The sequence below is a fragment of the Hyla sarda genome, chromosome 2 (genome assembly GCF_029499605.1).
Source record: "Hyla sarda isolate aHylSar1 chromosome 2, aHylSar1.hap1, whole genome shotgun sequence".
Taxonomy (NCBI): Eukaryota; Metazoa; Chordata; class Amphibia; order Anura; family Hylidae; genus Hyla; species Hyla sarda.
Window position 1 is genome coordinate 297,790,462 of NC_079190.1, and position 22,601 is coordinate 297,813,062.

At 40.7% G+C, this 22,601-nt stretch overlaps 1 protein-coding gene across 1 annotated transcript in view; it reads left to right on the top strand.

The window, feature by feature from the left end:
• AATF (apoptosis antagonizing transcription factor) overlaps window positions 1-22,601 on the top strand; it is a 193,651-nt gene that overhangs the window by 145,255 nt on the left and 25,795 nt on the right. The window contains exon 11 of the mRNA XM_056557544.1: window positions 3,266-3,337. Coding sequence (XP_056413519.1) covers window positions 3,266-3,337 — 72 coding nt within the window. The remainder of the gene's footprint in view (window positions 1-3,265; window positions 3,338-22,601) is intronic.

Here is a 22,601-nt window from a genome sequence, read left to right on the forward strand (position 1 = left end):
CTAACAAAACCTAATACTACATAGGGGAAAGGCTGCTATCACACTGTGAAAAGTATCTGTTATAAAATAGCGGGTGATCGCGGGGTTAAACCGCCATTAGAAAATCCCTAACATACGTTAGAAAATCCCATTATAGTCTATGGGATTTTTCTAATAGCCATTTTAACCCGTTGTCGCCCGTTATTCATAACGGGCGTTATTTTGTGACGGGCAATTGAACGGAAGTAATAGTGCATGTACTATTTCTCCCGTTACTATCGCCCGTGATAAAATAACGCCCTTTATGAATAACGGGTGATAACGGGTTGAAATGGCTATTAGAAAAATCCCATCGACTATAATGGGATTTTCTAATGGCGGTTTAACCCCACGATCGCCCGCTATTTTATAACGGGTGTTATATACCGGGTACTTTTTACAGTGTGAAAGCAGCCAAAGCAAATAACCTTTCTGTTGAACAGCAAGCAAGGATTCATATACTCCTGAATTGTTTTCTGGTTGTTAATATGTTGCTAGACTATATCCGCACCACAATACAATGCTAATGATCAGCCCTGAGTGTACTAAAGCCACAAAAAGCACCATGAAATTATGCATGTATTTGTCTAAAGCATAAAGGTAGTACGATCATCCTACCAATATGCAAATGTTTTTTACAGCTTGATGTTATCATGCAAGTTATGCTCTAGGTGGATGATGGTTGTTTTCTCTCAGAATCCAGCCTCCCCTCCCCCTCCCAACAGATAGAAACTTGGTTGGTTTTATTCATTCTCAGTGAGGATGAGATTGATGTTACATTTTCTATCTTCATTCTTTCTGCATCAAGCGATTGGATAATAATTTGAAGATATTTTACAAGCATTTTCTGTTGGCTTTAGTAGACAGCATCTGTACCATGATCTTCTACATGTGTGTGTAAATAGACTGTATAGAGAAAAATATTGGACCAACCTCTTATTCGCTGAATTCAGGTGTTCAGTTCAGTCTATTGCTACAGGTGTATAAAATCCAGCACTTTCCAATGCAGCAATGTTTTCTGTGGAGTGATAAATCATACTTTTCTATCTGGAAATGTGATGGAAAAGTCTGGATTCAGCAAATGCCAGGGGAGCATTACCTGTCTGACTGCTTTGTGACAACAGTAAGGTTGATGGAGAAGGTATATGCTATGGGCCAGTTTTTTGCGGGTTGGCTTTTGTCCCTTAGTCCCTTAGGAAACCTTAATGCTTGCCAACACATTGGGGGCAGTTGTATGCTTCCAACCTTGTGTGAACAGTTTGGGTTTGCCCCTCTTCTATTCCGGCATGACTCTGTCCCAGTGCACAAAGCAAAGTCCATAAAGGCATGGTTGGGTGAGTTTGATGTTAAAAAAAACAAACTTGACTGGCCTGCACAGATACCTGACCTCAACGCCATTGAACACCTTTAGGATGGATTAGAACAAAGATTGTTAGCTAGGCCCTTTTGTCAAACATCAGTTTCTGATCTTATAAATAGCCTTTTGGATAATTGGGCAGAAATTCCCACAGAGTCCTCAACAATCTTGTAGAATGGGGCAGCTGCCTGGTATCTTCCAGCAGAAGTTGTCCAGCTTCCAAATCCTGGAGCCAAGATAAAGGGAAAAAAACCTAGAGCATAGACGTGACCCTAAGTCAAACTGGTAAGGTAACACAACAGGTCCACATCTCTTGGGGTGTTACACTTGAGCAGTTTTCACTTACATATGGCCATACAAGCTGTTGACCATATATTCATTCATTCAGCCAATAGCTATTTCTTCCCATTAGCAGGGCCGAATGTTTGTTTCCTCTTAGTGGAGAGAGGAAAAGTAAGCTGCCGCCATAAAGCTTTGTTGCTATTTATCACTCTGAGCAGTTTAAATACTAAATACCTGTTCCTTCTCTACCCTGACATTCTTTTGTGGGACTGTCTGTCTATTGTGTATGGGGGCCTTTCAACTCTCCGTAGGTGCGGAATATTTTATATATTTTTTTGCCCTTATCATTTTTAACTTTTAAAGGGGTACTCCAGTGGAAAACTTTTGAATGAACTGGTGCCAGAAAGTTAAACAGATTTTTAAATTACTTCTATTTAAAATCTCAATCCTTCCAGTACTTATTAGCAGCTGTATGCTACAGAGGAAATTATTTTCTTTCTTTCTTTTTTGTGTTGTTCACAGTGCTTTCTGCTGACATCTCTGTCCGTGTCAGGAACTGTCCAGAGCAGCATAGGTTTGCTATGGGGATTTTCTCCTGCTCTGGACAGTTCCTGATACGGGCATCAGGTGTCAGCAGAGATCATTGTTGACAAGACAAAAAAGAAATTCAAAAAGAAAAAAATTTCCTCTGTAGCATACAGCTGCTAATAAGTACTGGAAGGATTGAGATTTTTAAATAGAAGTAATTTAAAAATCTGTTTAACTTTCTGGCACCAGTTCATTCAAAAGTTTTCCACTGGAGTACCCCTTTAAAAGTTAAAAATGATAAGGGCAAAAAAATATATAAAATATTCCGCACCTACGGAGAGCATACAGCTGCTAATATGTACTGGAAGGATAAAATATTTTTTAATAGAAGTAATTTACAAATCTGTTTAACTTTCTGGCACCAGTTGATTTAAGAAATTGTTTTTTTCCACCAGAGTACTCCTTTAAGCTACATCTGCAATATATGGAGTTGCATACAATCTTGTAGGCTGCAGCTTTTACTCAATAGTAAAAATAAATTAGAAGCCCTTGCGTACCTTCCCTGTCTCTCTTTAGTTACCATTTTGTTTATTTCTGTTTTTATTTCAATAACACCATTGTGGTATTAGCCATGGCTTTCTGGCTATTTCTGCCCCTTGCTCCTTTGTAATCATCCTCCCCTTTGCAAATGCTGTGAATCCCTTCCCAGATTAATATATTTCAATAACTTTTCATTGTAGATCTGCTGTGGACTATTGTGGACCTTACAAGCTGTTCATGTAGCCCCTATAGAATGTTATTTCTGATGTAGTATATAAAATTCTACATTGGGCTTTTGTGCCACCAAAAAATGGCCATTTTGTTTTTAGCTAAAATTGTATGAGATCATGTCACAGGACAAAACCTAAATCTCTGGAGTGCTCAATTTTTGACGCGTGTATTTATTTAGAGGCCAAAGACATTTATGCCATGTCAATAATATATTGTAAAGGTGTCTTGCAAATAATGAAACTCCTTGTGCAGGAAATTATATCTTTATTAATGCTCAATAGATGATGTTGTTTTTGTTGCTTCGTGCAGGTACCATGTTCATAACAAGTTGGTTAGCTTCATGGCTCCTATTGGCTACAGCACAATGAATGATGAGGCCAGGTGAGTAATAGACTAATAATGTTTATCAAATGGCTCCATGACAGCGTGACATTGACTTGTTCTTCATTCTGCTGTCCTGTTTTTCTCTTATCACTTCAGCATTTGTCACAACTGTCATAGCAAGACATTGTCTGCACATCAGCCTTGGTCTTCTTGCCCAGTTAATATTCTCATAATAAATAGTATTGAGTAAAACCCTGCAACATCTCCACTGGTTTACCTTTAACCTAAAACCATAAAGAAGACTTAGAAAAAGGATTCTTCATAAAAGCACATATACATTCTCATTTAGTGTGCGTTTAGATTTACACACTCATTTCTATGTTGATGTAATAAGATTATTTAGTTATTACAAAAGTGTCAGAAAAACATGATTTTGGCATACAATAAAATAAGGGAAAAACTCGCCCTTAAATCATATTACAGTCCACTCCTCTAACTCAGTTAGTGCCTATATCTTGCAGATGGCCCAAGGCCAAAGATGCAATTGCCTGTCTGTAGATGTAAACAATATGCTAAAGGTACTCGGATCTAAACATATTTAGTAGATTTCTTTGGCCCATTGCCATTGCACTCAGTTGCAGTTAGGATGTATCCTGAACATATTTGATGCGCAGGACTTTATGCTGCAGATTTCATGTTGTGTTCAATCATGTGTACATTGAAATCTGCAACGAAAAATCCTGCGCACGTGGATTTATTATGATTGCCATATTGGAGTCGGGAAGGAATTTATTTCCCCTGGTATGGGGCAATTGTCATTATGGAGAGAGTTTTGGCCTTCCTCTGGATCAACACAGTAGGGTTTTAGCTTGAACTTGATGGACTTTATTTAGTCTTTTTTTTTTCAACCTTACACACTATGTAACATTAAATATGTGCTGGAGACTGTACATGTAAATACACTCTTAATAAAAATGCAGATGGAGTCATACTTTGTTTCTGCTGCATGTTGTATATATGGATACCATCTGATTTCCCACCGTACAGTTACAATATTTTATCTGTTGCTTTGTTAGAGCAGTTCATCCTTTGGATGATTTTTTGCGATTTACCCCAAATGGACTAATGTGTCTTCCAGTGTTGTCAGCATAACTGAGAGCCAACATTCCACCGCAGAATGGAGTAACCGAGGTGCTAATGATCTCTGTTCTTTATAGCTGCATGCAGCATTCTCACTCACCCGGAAGCTACAGTCATTATACAGTCAGGGAGACACAGCTCTCACTAACCTGACAGCTCTCACAGAGCTATTGGAGATGGAAATTAAAAAGTACAGATAAGTCTTACAAGAGTACATTTTCTGCGCAAACATTTTCTACTGTCCTGTCCTTATTATTGTAACATATGGATACACATGGACATTAATACATAAACCAATCCCTAACATTTATACCTTTTTAGAAGATATTTTATTTATAACATGTTAAGGTTTCAACCAGCACAAAGTATTGTACACTCATATTGGCATGTTAAGAAGTATCACTGCAACCTGTAATGCGCTGGCGCTAAGATAAAAGGTTAAAATCGATTCCCAGTTCACTGTTTCAGTAATGTTATCTCAATTTTTTTAACCCTGCACCTACTCTTGATCAACAGCTGAGCACACTTCAAACTTGGTTGTTTCTGGCTGGTACCCATGGCTAATGCAGGGAAATGAATGATCAGGGTGATGTCTGGCATAAACACTTTAGGTGCCACCATCAAAGTTGATTGCAGCACCTAAAAGTGATGAAACTAGTTGCCGGTTAGCTCAGGGAAGCTGATTGGGACCACTGCAGCAGGTCACATTTACCAGAATTTCTTTTTTTTATTTTATTTTATTTATTTTTTTATTTTTTTTTTTACGAAAAAGTGCTTAAAAAGTCCCATCAAAACCTAAATTTTAACGATAAAAACTACAGATCATGGCACAAAAAAGCCCTCAAACATTCCTGTATATGGATAAATGAGTGTTAGAGGGGTCAGAAAAGGGAAATTTTAAGCATACTGATTTTCTTAGCCAAAGTTATAATTGTATTTTTAGGTAGCAAAATAAAAGCTATATAAATTGGGTATCATAATTGAGTGGATCCACATAATAAAGATAACATGTCCTTTTTAACAAAATGTACACTACGTGAAAACAAAACTCCCCAAAAGAGATATTTTTTTTTGTTTCACTGTAGATTTTGTGATAAAATGGTGCTGTCATTACAAATTATTGCAAAAAGCAATATAAATATGTAGGTAAAAATTTTTAAGCGCTATGGCTATAAGAAGGGGAGGATGGAAAAATTTAAATGCAAAAATGAAAAATCACTGCGTTCTTAAATGGAATGTGTCGCCTTATTTAATTTTATTTGTTGGAGGTTAAAAATTTTTTTTACATGTTAAATAACTCTTCACATTTCCCACTGTTGACAAGCAGAGGGAGCTAACATGAGGAATATGGAGAAGACAAGCAACTATCTTTGTAAATATGAAAAAGACAAAGGGATGTGCTCCATAGTGTAAGATCTTAAGGTAGACAGGACAAACGCAACAATGTGAATTGCGCTTACCAGATAAGGTTGCACTCCTATCCAAGTACAACCAGGGAAATGAGCATGAAGATAAGATAAGGCGGGTCTCTGCAGCTGCTCCGCACCAAGCAATGACGATAAAAACAGAATTCCTCCAAAAGACAAGCGAAGTAATGGAAGCGCTGAGACCAGGAAAAGAGTAAGGATTCTTTTATTCCCACAATGCAAAGCGTTTTGCATGCCTGATGAAGCGGAACTTCCGCGAAACGGAACATTACTTTGCTTGTCTTTTGGAGGAATTCTGGTTTTATCGTCAAGCAACTAACTTGGCTGCTATAAATTTGGCTTCACCCATCTTCCTGTTGGTGTTCTCCCACCTTCCTTCCTCTTGTGTCTGAGTGCAAAAGTAGGGGGTGGTGGAGATTTTTCAATTCCACTGTGCAGTGCCATTTTGTTGGTGTATGCACAGTGGTAAAGTACAGCTGCTAGTACACACTATTGGTGCACTCAAATCTGCTGCAGGTTTTCCAATCTGGATTTTGCAGATAGAAAATGTGCAGCATATTACAGTACTGTACCTGAAAAGTGGACAACATTGTAACAAATCTCATCCAGATGCGGTGAAATGATCATTACAGTACAGTAGTCCAGTAGTCAACCCTCCAAATTTCACTGCATAATTACCTGTGCACAGGTCATAGCATGCCTAGACAACACTCTCATAAAAGTGAGTAAGTTGGCATCCGACTGATGTGCCTATGTCAGAGGGGCCTGCTGTAAAGAATATTTCCAAATACGACTAGTAAAAAATCTAGGCGATACATTCACTTAAGATTATTTGGGATGCAAGCTGATGTTGTGGTGGTTTACTAAGAGTACGTTATTAAACACGGATTCACAACAATGGATAAATTCAGCTTAGGACTCGTGTGCCCCCATTAATAAATGCCTGTTCTGCAATCAGTTTGATACTTTTGTAAATTTATGTCAATGGGATTTTTTTTTTACAGTCCTATGTCACCTGTTTGCTTCCTATTCTTTTTTTTTTTTTTTTTTGCTGCAGAAAAGACTTTGCATGCAGTATTTTTTTCTCCATCAAAAAAAAGGAACAGAAACTGATATAATTAATTTACCATTAAAGTCTATGGGAAATGGATGAGCCTTTGATGCAAGCAGTTTGCATCCATTCTTTTTTTCCAGTCCATTTTTGATCCATGTTCAGAACAAAAAATTTTTTTTATTTTTTATTAACTGAACTATAATGGATCCAAACTAATGCAAATGGACAACATTAATTTGCATCCATTCACTTCAGTTTGTCCGTTAAAAGAAAGGGCTGTTGACCTCAATAGCGGGGGGGAAAGCGGGACAGAAGACAACAGCTGTGTTAACCTAGTCTTACTTAAAGCAGCCCTAAACCACATTTTTTGGATATGTTATATATTTCTTTTTATTCTGTTTATGAAACGTAATGGCAGTATTGGTACGGTTTTGGCAGTATACCAAGCCTTTGTGAAGCAAAAGCGCAGCTAGTCAGCTTCTAGTATGTATCATAATTATATCATCTGAAGTAAGGTATTTAAATTATGCATGTAATAAAAACAATACGTACGGGCCAATACATGTACAAAATGTCAGTAAGCATAGAAAATTGACGTAAGACAAGAAACAGTATGGCACAGCATGTGTTTGTATTCATGTGAGTGTATATATCTTTAAATTGCCTGGTCATTTAAAATGTAGTGTGTAGCAAACCATGATGTGGAAAGAAAAGCTTTGGATCAATTGTCCAAGTACTTTTTTTTTTTTTTTCTTTCTCCTTGTCAAGACATAACTCTATTATACTGCAGTATGTCCTTAGCTCCGTCCATCAAGCCTCTACATCCCTAAATGATTCCAATTTCCAGAGTCTTGTACAAATGCTTATTGCAGCTGTCAGCATTATCCAAGTTAATTTCTCTCCCTCTCCTTTGTTGTAATGTATCTGGATTTATCCCAAGTTGTATTTTTGGACCAAGATCAATACCTTGGGGAACAGGAACTTTTTATAAAATACAGCAGTTTAGTACAGTATTGAAGTAATTTACAGCAAGCTACAGTTATGTCATTTTAACAATTGTTTTATTGTAGTACTCATAGAAGATTACTAGTCATTGTTTGCATATTTATGGTACAGCACATTTGCTTAATTTCTATGTTGCTTTAAGCAATTAGATTGCTTATGTTAATATAAGCAAATTTCCCTTTAATATAAAGATTTTTTGCATTGTATTTTAACTAAAAACTTTTTGCCCATATCATGAACACTCAGTCCCAACGTGCTGTCAGTTTTATTTCTGTATATCTGCATCCAAGCATTTTATTACTGTATGTGGGTCATATGACCAGCATTCAGACCACCAGAAAATGACATGCCTTTGTGTCTTAGGAATTGGTATGTCCTGGGTCAGCTGACTTACGTGAGTTACAGGATGTCATTAACACCTTTCAGATCTTTCCTGGCAGCTCCTAGACCCCTCCTCCCTCACCTTTCCCCTCCCAGCTTTATCTGTATATTGCTGCTTCTGCTATTTCTATGGCATTAGGTTATATAGTGAGTCTGAGTCTGTGTTCACATGTTGCTTTTTTGCCACCTTTTGCTGAGATTTTAACCAAAATCTCAACAACAAAAAGATACACGTCTTTAACATGATTTGTGCAACTGCAGTAAAGTAGCACTATTTTTGCAGCAAACACACAGCCGGAAAATCCAAGATCAGATAACTTGAAAAGGTATTATGTAATTAATCCAGCAAATCTCTCCTGTTTATTCCAACAAAAGGTACGCCGGCACCTTGTTAACATTAAAACACACATTACTTGGCAAAGATAGCATCCATCTCAAAGTTTTGCAGGAACTAAGTATCATGCTTATATGTAAACATTCGATAATGACAGAGAATGTTCCACAGGTTTTCTAAAAGATGCTATTCTGAAAATAACAGACATGGGTTTATGAAAGATCAGTATTATTAGATTAGTCTGATCAGCTTCTATGGTCAGTTATAGATTGGATCGGGGGTGAAGCTGTAAATATTTTGTTACTGGACATTTTTTTTAAGGCATTTTAAACTGTGCCACACAAGATTAGTACATAAAGTGAGGATGCTGGGCCTAGGGAGGATATATGTAAATAGAAACACTGTGTGCAGATAGCTCGCTTCCTCGTGGCTTCAAGCACCTGTACACGGACAAGCCAGTAGCGTCCCCGGACTGGATTAGCAGCAAAGGAAGGCATGACTAAGGACCCTTACAGGTCAGAAACGCGTCAGCTATTTGTCTTGTTGCCTTTTGTGTATCCTTGATTCTACAATAAAAACCTGATATTGCCGCACCTAGCACTGGACTTCTCTTCCTTTGATATATGTAAATAGGTTGGCAACTGGCACAGACATGGGAAACATAGGTTGGGTATCAATGGATCTTACTCTAGTTGGTTTAAAGTTACAAGTGGGATACAGCAGGGGTCAGTGCTGGGTCCAATTCATTTTAAGATGTTTGTAATCCCTTTACAAGGTCATTAATAGAGTAGCATTTCTATATTTGCAGATAGCAGTAAATTAGGTAAGGTGATCACCACAGAGGAGGATGACATAATATTACAGAGGGATCTAGGGAAGCTGGAGGCTTGGGCATAGACGTGGCAAATGAAATGTAATGTGAATAAGTGTAAGATTATTAAATTGGGCTGTAAAAACATACCAAGGCTAATAGTAATGGGATGCATTTAGAGAGGCAACGAGGTTCATGACAAGAACTCAGTTAAGCCTCAGTATAAATCACTAGTCAGACCACTTTTGGAGTATGGTGTCCAAGTTTTTACACCTGTATATAAGGACATGACTGAACTAGAGATGGTGCAGTGGAGGATGACAGTGGTAATTAATGGTATGGGAGGATTACTTGACCAACACAGTTTATCAAGCTGGGGTTATTTTGGTTAGGAAAAAAGTCTCAGGGGATGTACAAATGTATGAATTTTTCAATAATAGAGATCTTTCTAGTGATCTTTGTATACCTATACTGGTAACCATGACAAGGGGGCATCCTCTACGTCTTGAAGAGAGAAGGTTTTACCATCATCTCAGACAAGGATTCTTTACTGTATTAGCAGTGAGACTATGGAACTCTCTGCCACAGGATGTTGCGATGGTGACTCAATAACAAGTTTAAAAGGGACTTGGAAGTTTTTCTTTTAAAATATAATAATACAAATTATGGTTACTAGATTTATGTGAATAGAACGTTAATTCAGGGATTTATTCTGACTGCCATATTCAAGCAGGGGAGACCTTTTTCCTCTATCATGGGGCAGTTGGCATCAGCCTCATTAAGGCGTTTTGCCTTATTCTGGATCAACACAGTAGGGATTTGAGTTGAACTTTTGTTCAATCTTATAAACACTGTAACAATTATTACTGTAACGGAGCTGGATGTGGATCCTCTAACCTGTGTGGCTGATGACTCGGACTGTATCGGGGATCGGAGTCTAAGGTGCCGCTGATCTTCACCAGAGCCCACTGCAAGGCAGGATGGGCTTGCTGCGGCAGGCGACACCCAGGTCGCTACCCCCCCCCCCCCGACACGGCTCGACCACACAGGTAGCTGGGCAAGGCGAGGTACCGAAGTGTAAGGCAGGAGCGTAGTCAAACACAGCAGAAGGTCAAGGCAGGCGGCAAAGGTGCGGAGTCTAATAACGTAGCGGAAGGTCTGGAAACACGAGTAAGGCTAACAGGCTATAAGGGTCGCTTAATCTCAGGCTAGGGGCACTGAAGATTCGGCAGGGAAGTGTGTGGTGTCAGGTGCAAAACCTGGGGGGATTTATCAAAACCTGTGCAGAGGAAAAGTGGTGCAGTTGTCTATAGCAACCAATCAGATTACGTCTTTCATTTTTGAAAAGGCCTCTGAAAAATTTGAGGTCTGGTTGCTATGGGCAACTGGTCAACTTTTCTTCTGCACAGGTTTTGATAAATCTCCCCATATGTCCTTTCTTTGTGTATTTTAAATGAGGTAAAATAAATCAACAATACTGTTTTTACTAGGTACTTAATAATTTCTGTTTTTGAAGTATCCGTCAGTGTTTACACCATTTCTGTGCATCCTTGGTCACATGAGCTAGTAATCTTCTCATGTATGCATATTGTTGAAAATGATTTAGTGAATTTTTAAGTCTCACTGTAGACTTCTTTATAGTACTTTAGTTTAAATAAAGATGTTTCTGTTGCATCCAATACTGGTTTCGGGTTTAGAAATTCTTCATCAAATTTAGCAGTGCCTTGGTAACATAGGTCTCCTGAGTTTTTGGAAATAATGCTCCACATAAATAGAATTTGTAGTTTTTTGGATTTGAAAATATTTCTTGACCATGAGTACTATGACGTTGTAAAACAGTAAGTTTAAGTCAGCAAATATTCTTTGTCTACATTTTGGAGATCTGGAGTTAAGAGGTTAAATTTGTTGAAGCGTCAAGAAGTGTTATCTTCTGAAGTCACAGGTTACTCTGACAGGTAAGACAAGACTGCAAATATGCAACATTGATTTAATCGGTTAGAACAAGAGCAATATTTTAACTTGGGCTACCTTTTAACAGCATCATTAAGGCCTCTCATTACTCTTTTATTAGAGGCTTGCTCTGTTTCTTATCTGATTACAGACTGAACATAACTCATGGCACTGATTTGATCTCTTGTTAAAGAGGATTACAGCTTTGCATTAACTCAGATTGACACGGTTTATAATTCGATTGTTGATACCCAGCCTTGCACTGTCACAGGTTTGACCCCCTACACCTCCTCCCAGTTGAGCTATAGAAAAGGACAGCCATATATCATCATTAAAGATGGCATGGAACACTCGGGCAGAAGGCAGGAGAGGTTCCTTCTGCTGGAATTACTGAGAGGACTAAAAATGGCTTATTCTATAATAGGATATGAAATATATGGAACCACTCCCATCCCAGCTATGCAATTTTAACAGAAATTTAAGGGCAGCCAGTAATAAGTTTGAAATGTAAACGCTGCTCTCCCTAAATTGATTGTAAATATACAGCTTGATAAAGTAATAGTTTCTTCAGTATTATCTAACTTAACACTAACCAGATTATTACACATGGAAAGAGAAAAAGATGTGTAGCTCACTTAGGGCCAAGGAATATGTACCCAAGGTTACTGATGATACCTTCACCCAAAAAGGCCAGAACTGTGTAGGAATTGGATATAAAATTAATTATATAGACCAGTCCTCGAAGGTGCATAGAAAAATATAATAACAATTTATTATGGTGTGTATAAATTAGCCTACTGTCGCCCTAACAGGGCCCTTGCATCGGGTGAAGGGGCTCAACAAATGGATATGTTAGATATAATGTAATAAAAATGTTTGATAAAAACAAAAATAAAATTCAAGCATGTATACCAACTGGAATGATTAGCAGCTGAATTAATGTGCAATAATATGCAATAATAAAGTGCACTAGTTTATGGAATAGTTCATTGATGGCACAGTGCCAAGTTCAGCAAATATGTGGCAATGGCAAGTTCCCTTTGCCACATAATTGCTGAACTTTGCACTGTGCCATCAATGAACTATTCCATAAACTATTGCACTTTATTATTGCATATTATTGCACATTAATTCAGCTGCTAATCATTCCAATTGGTATACATGCTTGAATTTTATTTTTGGTTTTTATCAAGCATTTTTATTACATTATATCTAACATATCCATTTGCTGATCCCCTTCACCCGATGCAAGGGCCCTGTTAGGGCGACAGTAGGCTAATTTACTTGTGGTCATTATACACACCATAATAAATTATTTTAATATTACTGGATCCATCTTCTATTTCTATTCTATTTTTCTATACACCTTCGAGGACTGGTCTATATAATACATTTTATAACCAATTCCTATTTCCCATGGAAGTTTACTTACAGACCTTCAGCTGTTATATAGTGATACCTCAGAAGGCCCCTTCTTCTCCTTAGTGTTTTTGAATCCCCTGGTTATGTTATGTCCTCTCAGGCCCTGTACTAGGATTACTCAGTTAAAGGACAAGTATCATGTAAAAAAAAAAAAAACGTATTCCCTATCTAAAGGATAGGGGATAAGTTTTAGATGGCGGAGGGGTCTGAGGGCTGGGGCCCCCCCGCGATCTTCTGTTCAGAACCCTGGCTCCCTTTTACAGCGGTGCATTACGACCCCCGCTCGAAGCGGGGGCTGCCACGCCCCCTCTATGTAGTTCTATGGGAGAGCCGAAGATTGCTGAATGGCTCTGCCATAGATCTATAAGGAGGGGGCGGCCCCCGCTTCGGCCGGGGTCATGACGTGCGCTGTAATTGAGAGCCAGGGCTCTAAACAGGAGATTGCGGGGGGGGGGCAGCGCTTGGACCCCCCGCGATCTAAAACGTATCCCTTATCCTTTGGATAGGGGATAAGTTTTTTTAACATGATACTTGTCCTTTAAGCCTATTTGTCCCTGATAGAGAAAGATCCCCACTGAAGAATTACAATTATGCAATACCGCACTAAATGAGTGGCTACATATAGCGTCTCTTGGCTGTTAGAATGTCTTCCTGGATGGTCCAGCATCTGTATGAAGTAGTTGCCCAAGTGGATGATTCCATTTTAAGGAAATAATTTTATTAACTCCACATAGATATGGACCGATGTAAATTGTCATTGCATCTCTGTAAGAATGTATTATTAAAGAGGAAGTAAAAAATAAAATAAAAAACTTGACAGGTAAATTGAAAAATTGTGCTGTACCCTAGGGGTCAGTATTGGGTCCTCTTCAGCATGTATACTAATGACCTTTCAATATTTGCAGATGATTCTAAGCTCTCTAAGGTAATCACCACAGAGGATGGTAACAGAATATTACAAAGGAAGATCTGGGAAAGCTAAAAGCTTAGGCAGAGAAATAGAAAATGAAGTTTAATGTGGATAAATGTAAGGTTATGCACGTGGGCTGAGTCAACAAGATGCATGACTATGTGCTAAATAGTTAAACACTGGGTAAAATTAACAATGAAATAGACTTGGGGGTATAAAGTGGACAGTAAACCCAACTTTAGCAACCTGTGTCATACAGCTGCTTCCAAAGCAGTAAAGTCATGGGTTGCATTAAAAGGGTCATAGAAGCTCATGACAAGAACATAATTTTGCCTCTATACAAATCACTAGTTAGACCACATTTAGAATACTGTGCTAATTTTTGGGCATCGGTATATAAAAAGGACATTGCCGAACTGGAGGGGGTGTGGAGGAGAGCGACCAAGCCAACGAACGGATTGGGTGGAATAGAGTACCAAGAGAGGTTATGAATCTTTGGGTTATTTAGTTTGGACAAAAGACGTCTTAGGGATGATCTGATCACAATGTATAAATATATAAATGGACAGTACAGACATATTTGTTATGATCTTTTGATACCTAAGCTTGGAAAAACTTAGAAAAAAGAAGGTTTTACCATCAACACAGGTTGGGTGGGGGCTCTATACTGTACCTGTACGCCCTGCACCCAGTCCCGATATATAATGCGGGGTCATACCATGTTGGTCTCGGCAGCGAATGACAGCCGGGACCCTGGGCTAATAGCGTGCGGCGATCATTATGCCGCACGCTATTAACCCTTTAGAAGCAGCGTTCAAAATTGATCGCTGCGTCTAAAATGAAAGTAAACACTTCCTGGCAGCTCAGTTGGGCTGATCGGGACCATCGTGGTGAAATCGCAATGTCCCGATCAGCTAGAATGCGAGCGGAGGTCCCCTTACCTGCCTCTTCTGCGTCAGATCGGCGATTGATTGCTCCAAGCGTGAAATCCAGGCATGAACAATCGACCGCCGATAACACTGATCTTTGCCGTGGCAGTGATCGGTGTATGAGATTGGTATGTGCAGTGTAATAGCCACTATGGGGGCTATAACACTGCAAAAAAAAAAGTGTGAAAAAAGTTAAAAAAGATAATTTATCCCCTTCCCTAATTAAAGTAAGAATCACCCTCTTTTTCTCATTAAAAAATAAATAAATAAAAAAACTGTGTAAATAAAAATAAACATGTGGCATCGCCACATGCGGAAATGTCCAAACTATTAAAATATATAGTTAATTAAACTGCACGGTCAATGGCGTACGCGCAAAAAAATTCAAAAGCCCAAAATAGCGTATTTTTGTTCACTTTTTATATCATGATAAAAAAATTTATAAAAAGTGATCAAAAAGTCCGATCAATATAAAAATGGTACCGATAAAAACTTCAGATCACGGCACAAAAAAATGAAAAAGTTATAGGGGTCAGGGGGGTATTTATCGGCGTATAACACGCACCCCCATTTTAATTGGAAATTTAAGTTAAAAAAAAATTCATATAAGATAAATGACAGACTAAATGCCATATCATCTTTCTAACTTTGATTTTGCCTGAACTTCAGTTTGGTCCCACCTTCCAGTGATTCCTCCCCTTTTATCAGCCCCTGTGCCACATTTACACCCATCCCCCCCCTTACCCTCTCATCATTCACCCACTGTCTCATCATGCCCCCACCCCTGTCTCATCATGCCCCCTTCTCATCATGCCCCCTTCTCATCATGCCCCCTTCTCATCATGCCCCCTTCTCATCATGCCCCCCTCTCATCATGGCCCCCCTCTCATCATGGCCCCCCTCTCATCATGGCCCCCCTCTCATCATGGCCCCCCTCTCATCATGGCCCCCCTCTCATCATGGCCCCCCTCTCATCATGGCCCCCCTCTCATCATGGCCCCCTTCTCATGGCCCCCTTCTCATCATGGCCCCCTTCTCATCATGGCCCCCCTTCTCACCATGGCCCCCTTCTCACCATGGCCCCCCCTCTCACCATGGCCCCCCCTCTCACCATGGCTCCCCCTCTCACCATGGCCCCCCCCTCTCATCATGCCCCCCCCCTCTCATCATGCCCCCTTCTCATCATGCCCTTTCCCCCCTGTCTTTTATGTATATATATATATATATATATATATATATATATATATTTCCCATCTTTCTTACCTAGCCGCGCTCGGCAGGCCAGGTCCGGTGTTGGGTCTTGCGGGCTGCGGTCAGTGAAGCAGGATGAGTGACGTCCTCTGCCGGCTGCACAGCATCAGGGACGTCACTCATCATTCGCTGCAGCCGCCGCTGGTCAGTGTGGCCAAAGCTCCGGTTGCTTGTTTAAGCAGCCCAACCGCAGCTACCTTAGAATTGTCACAGCGGTAGCAGCATTGAATGAGTGACGTCCCTGATTCTGTGCAGTGGAGCTAGCACGGGACGTCACTCATCCTGCTTCACTGACCGCAGCAGACACCAGACCTGGCCTGCCGAGCGTGGCTAGGTAAGGAAGATAAAAAAAAAACCAATACAATAAAAAGCAGGGGGGAAAGCGAGGAAAATGTAAAAAACTAAACTAAGTGGGAGCCGCACGCTGGTCACTGATTTAAAGTGGCCGCGGCCACGCTGCTAATCCTTAACAAGCAGCCGCTGCTGCAGCCACTTTAAATCAGTGACAAAAAGATTTATCGGCATATAACACGCAGGCAGACTTTTTGCCTCTAATTTAAGTTTTAAAAGTGCGTGTTATACGCCGATAAATACGGTAAGTAGGGTATCATTTTAACTGTATGGACCTACAGAATAAAAATAAGATGTCAATTTTACCAAAAAATGCACTGCGTAGAAACTGAAGCCCCCAAAAGTTACAAAATGGCATTTTTTCTTCAATTTTGGCACACAATGCATTTTTTCCCCCTTTGCCGTGGATATTTTGGTAAAATGACCAATGTCACTGCAAAGTAGATGGTTGTGCAAAAAATAAGCCATAATATGGAATTTTAGGGGCAAAATTGAGTGTTATGATTTTTAGAAGGTGATGAGGAAAAATTGAAAATGAAAAAAAAAATAACAGAAAAACTGTACAGTGGTCTCTAAACTGTGGCCCTCCAGATCTTGCTAAACTACAACTCCCAGCATGCCCAGACAGCCTTTTGCTGTCTTGGCATGCTGGGATTTTTAGTTTTGCAAGACTTGGAGGGCTACCGTTTGAGGATCACTGTGCAGTGGTCTCTAAACTGTGGCCCTCTAGATCTTTCAAAACTACAACTCCCAGCATACCCACACAGCAGTTTGCTGTCTGGGCATGCTGGGATTTGTAGTTTTGCAACATCTGGAGGGACACAGTTTGGAGATCACTGTGTGGTGGTCTCTAAACCGGGGCCCTCTAAATCTTGCAAAACCACAATTCCCAGCATGCCTAAACAGCAAACGGCTGTCTCGGCATGCTGGGAGTTGTAGTTGCTTGCCTCCAGCTGTTGCATAATTGCAACTTCCATCATGCCCTTCAGTGATCAGTACATGCTGGGAGTTGTAGTTTTGCAACAGCTGGAGACACACTGGTTGAAAAAAAAAAAACAGTGTGCCCCCAGCTGTTGCAAAACTACAACTCCCAGCATGCACGGTCTGTCAGTGCATGTTGGGAGTTGTAGTTTTGCAACAGCTGGAGGTTTGGCCCCCCAATGTGAATGTAAAGGGTAAATTCACACAGGCAAGGACTTACAGTTAGTTTCCTGCTTCAAGTTTGAGCTGTGGCAAATTTTCCGCCGCAGCTCAAACTAGGGATCGACCGATATCGTTTTTTTAGGGCCGATACCGATACCGATAATCGGTGCAGGTTAGGGCCGATAGCCGATAACTTATACCGATATTCCGGTATAAGTTATCGGCTATTTAACCCCCTGCGACACCGCTGCAGATCATTGATTTAAAGCGGGCGCTTTAAATCAATGATCTGCAGTGGCTTTTGCGGGGCCATAGGCCGCCGCCGCCACCACCCGCTTCTCTCCCCTACCTGCCAGGGTGCTCCGGGCCATCCATCCATCGTTCCTGTAGTGTCCAGGGGCGTTCCGGGTGGAGGGTGGTCCGGTCCGGGCTGTCCTTCTTCTCCGGCGGGCCTCTTCTCCACTCCGGGCAGGCTCCGGCCTAGTACGCTGCATAGACGTCGCTGCGCAGTGACGCCCGTGCGCAGCGACGCACCTGACGTCACGGCGTAGCGGCGTCTATGCAGCGTACTAGGCCGGAGCCTGCCCGGAGTGGAGAAGAAGACCGTGGGAGAAGGACAGCCCGGACCGGACCACCCTCCACCCGGAACGCCCCCGGACACTACATGAAGGAAGAATGGCCTGGACCACCCCCATTACGGGTAAGTTTAATTTTTTTATTCACTCGGAGGGTGGGGGAGGGGCCCGACCGGTATAGCGGTATGGAAAAAAATCCATACCGGTATACCGCCTAGCATCACGGTGGGGGGTGCGACGCGGTGTGGTGGGGTCGGAGGTGCGGTGCGGCGGGTCGAGGGGGTGGTGGTCGCGGTGCGGGGCATTATCGGCTTATCGGCAAGATAATTGCCGATAATGCCCAAAATCGTGATTATCGGCCGATAATATCGGCCATACCGATAATCGGTCGATCCCTAGCTCAAACTCCTAGTAGGAAACTCACCGTAAACCCCCGCCATTGCGAATGTACCCTAAAAACACTACACAAAATAAAACGTAAAACAATACATATATACACACCCTTACACCTTCCCCCCCCAAAAAAATTTAAAACATTGCGTACGGCAGGGTTTCCAAAACGGAGCCTCCAGCTGTTGCAAAACTCCTCCTCCCAGCATTGCCGGACAGCCACTCACTGTCCAGGCATGCTGGGAGTTTAGCAACAGCTGGAGGCACCCTGTTTGGGAATCACTGGCGTAGAATATTTTTGGTAGCGGAAGCAATTGTAAGGCCCTATTCACACGGCAGAATTTCCACTTATCCGCCCCAATTCCACTTTTGAGGATTTTGTGCTGAATTGGTGCGGAATCCAAGCAGAAATTCTGCAGAAGTGTGAATGGGAGTATGGACTCCCATAGAAGTGTGTTAAGCTTTCATTTGAGGAGGAACTCCCCTATGCAAATCCCTAATTTAGGCCTCAAATGCGTATGGTGCTCTCTCACTTCGGAGCCCTGTCGTATTTCAGTTTAGGGCCACATATGGGGTATTTCTGTACTCTGGAGGAGTACCCCGTATGAAAAGGTAAAGTTGGGATCTACACCAGCCTGTTAGTGTAAAAATGTAAAAAAAAATTCACTAACATGCTGGTGTTGCCCCTTGCTTTTCATTTTCAAAAGAGGTAAAAGGAAAAAAAGACCCCCAAATTTGTAACCCATTTTCTCCTGAGTACGGAAATACCCTATATGTGGACGTAAAATGCTCTGCGGCTGCACAACATGGCTCAGGAGTGAGAGCGTGCCATTTACATTTGAGGCCTAAATTTGTGATTTCCACAGTGGTGGCTGATTTTACAGTAGTTCTGACAGAAACACAAAAAAATTAATACCCCATTTTGGAAACTACACCTCTCACGGAACGTAACAAGGGTATAGTGAGCCTTAACCCCTTAAGGACCGAGCCCTTTTTCACCTTAAGGACCAGAGCATTTTTTGAACATCTGACCACTGTCACTTTAAACATTAATAACTCTGGAATGCTTTTAGTTATCATTCTGATTCCGAGATTGTTTTTTCGTGACATATTCTACTTTAACATAGTGATAAAATTTTGTGGTAACTTGCATCCTTTCTTGGTGAAAAATCCCCAAATTTGATGAAAAAATTGAAAATTTTGCATTTTTCTAATTTTGAAGCTCTCTGCTTGTAAGGAAAATGGATATTCAAATTACATTTCTTTTTGGGTCACATATACAATATGTCTACTTTATGTTTGCATCATAAAATTGATGAGTTTTTACTTTTGGAAGACACCAGAGGGCTTCAAAGTTCTGCAGCAATTTTCCAATTTTTCACAAAATTTTCAAATTCGATATTTTTCAGGGACCAGTTCAGTTTTGAAGTGGATTTGAAGGGTCTTCATATTAGAAATACCCCATAAATGACCCCATTATAAAAACTACACCCTCCAAAGTATTCAAAATGACATTCAGTCAGGGTTTTAACCCTTTAGATGTTTCACAGGAATAGCAGCAAAGTGAAGGAGAAAATTCAAAATCTTCATTTTTTACACTCGCATGTTCATGTAGACCCAATTTTTGAATTTTTGCAAGGGGTAAAAGGAGAAAATTTTTACTTGTATTTGTAACCCAATTTCTCTCGAGTAAGCACATACCTCATATGTCCATGTAAAGTGTTCGGCGGGCGCAGTAGAGGGCTCAGAAGGGAAGGAGCAACAAGGGGATTTTGGAGAGAACATTTTTCTGAAATGGTTTTTGGGGGGCATGTCACCTTTAGGAAGCCCCTAGGGTTCCAAAACAGCAAAAAAAAAAACACATGGCATACTATTTCGGAAACTAGACGCCTTGAGGAACGTAACAAGGAATTAAGTGAGCCTTAATACCCCACAGGTGTTTCATGACTTTTGCAAATGTAAAAAAAAAAAAATTACAATTTTACTAAAATGCTTGTTTTCCCAAAAAATGAAAATTTTTAAAAAGGGTAATAGCAGAAAATACCCCCCAAAATTTGAAGCCCAATTTCTCCCGATTCAGAAAACACCCCATATGGGGGTGAAAAGTGCTCTGCTGGCGCACTACAGGTCTCAGAAGAGAAGGAGTCACATTTGGCTTTTTTGAAGGAAATTTTGCTCTGGGGGCATGGCGCATTTAGAAAGCCCCTATGGTGCCAGGACAGCAAAAAAAAAACACATGTCATACCATTTTGGAAACTAGACCCCTTGGGGAACGTAACAAGGGGTAAAGTGAACCTTAATACCCCACAGGGGTTTCATGACTTTTGCATAAGTAAAAAAAAAAATTTACCTTAAATTCTTGGTTTCCCAAAAAATTTACATTTTTACAAAGGGTTAAAGCAGAAAATACCTCCCAAAATTTGAAGCCCAATTTCTCCCGATTCAGAAAACACCCCATATGGGGGGGGGGGGGAAATGCTCTGCTGGCGCACTACATGTCTCAGAAGAGAAGGAGTCCCATTTTGGCTGTTTGGAAGGAAATTTTGCTCTGGGGGCATGCCGCATTTAGGAAGCCCCTATGGTGCCAGGACAGCAAAAAAAAAAACCCACATGGCATCACATTTTGGAATCTAGACCCTTCCGGGAACATAACAGTGTTAGACTGGGTTCACACTACATTTTCTCCCATACGGGAGCGCATACGGCAGGGGGGAGCTAAAACCTCGCGCTCCCGTATGCCTTCGTATGCGCTCCCGTATGTCACTCATTTCAATGAGCCGGCCGGAGTGAAACGTTCGGTCTGGTCGGCTCATTTTTGCGCCGTATGCGCTTTTACAACCGGACCTAAAACCGTGGTTGACCACGGTTTTAGGTCCGGTTGTAAAAGCGCATACGGCGCAAAAATGAGCTGACCGAACGTTTCACTCCGGCCGGCTCATTGAAATGAGTGACATACGGGAGCGCGAGGTTTTAGCTCCCCCCTGACGTATGCGCTCCCGTATGGGAGAAAACGTAGTGTGAACCCACCCTTACAGTGAGTACTTACACCTCACAGGTTTTTTTTGAACAGTGGGCCGTAAAAGTGAAAATGTTTTTTTTTTTTTTTTTTTTTTTTTCACTATATTGATAGTGTTACTCCAAATGTTTCATTTTCACATTGGGTAATAGGGCAAAAGGCCCCCAAAATTTGTAGAACAAAAAAAAAATACCCCATATGTGGATGTAAATTGCTCTGTGGACGCACTACAATGCTCAGAATAGAAGGAGTGAAAATTTTGTTGAAATTGAAGTCGGGGGTCATGTGCATTTATAAAGCCCCCAAAAGCAAAAATAAACCCACATGTGACACCATTTTAGAAACTACACCCCTCAATGAACGTAACAAGGGGTACAGTGGGAAATAACACCTCACAGGTTTTTTGAAAAGTGGGCCATAAATTGGAAAATTAGATTTTTTTACATTAAAATGCTGGGGTTACCCAATTTTTTACATTTTCACAAGGGGTAATATGAGATATTGGGTTATAAATTTTTGAGGGCTTTTCCCCCTGACTATAAGAATACATCCAAATATGGGGTAACGTGCTGGGCGGGTGCACAACAAGGCTCAGAAGTCATAGAGGTCACTTTGTATTTGTGGCCTTTGGCATATCAGTAGCTGACGGTTACATACATTCCGAGGAAAATACAAAAATTGAACACCCACATGTGACACCGTTACAGAAAGTACCCACCCTGAGGAATGGGTATAGGGGTAAAGAGGACATTTTTAACGCACAGGTGTTTCCTAAATTTATTTTCCAGGAATGGATGAAGGGTAGCTTTTGAAAATTGCAATTTTCAACCTATGCTCTGCTTCATCTTTCTGGAAACAACTAACATGTGACTCCAAATTGTCGCCTGGAAATACGACAGAGCTCAGCGAGAACTCTTCCCATTTGAGGCGGATGTTTGTTACGAACCCAACAGTTACATACATTCAGAGGAAAATACAAGAAAGGAACACCCACATGTGAGAATACTACAAACAGTACACCCCCTAGGGAAGGTGAATAGGGTGAAGTGGAGATTTGGAACAGACGGGTGTTCCCTTCATTTATTTTCCAGGAATGGATGAAGTGTACTATGGGAGGAAGAAAATTGCAATTTTAGAACTGATATGCCAATTATTTTCCCAGAATGATGACCCAGAGTACAGCCAAAAGTAAAAATGATGCCCGCCCCAAACCCTATACTCTGAATCATCAT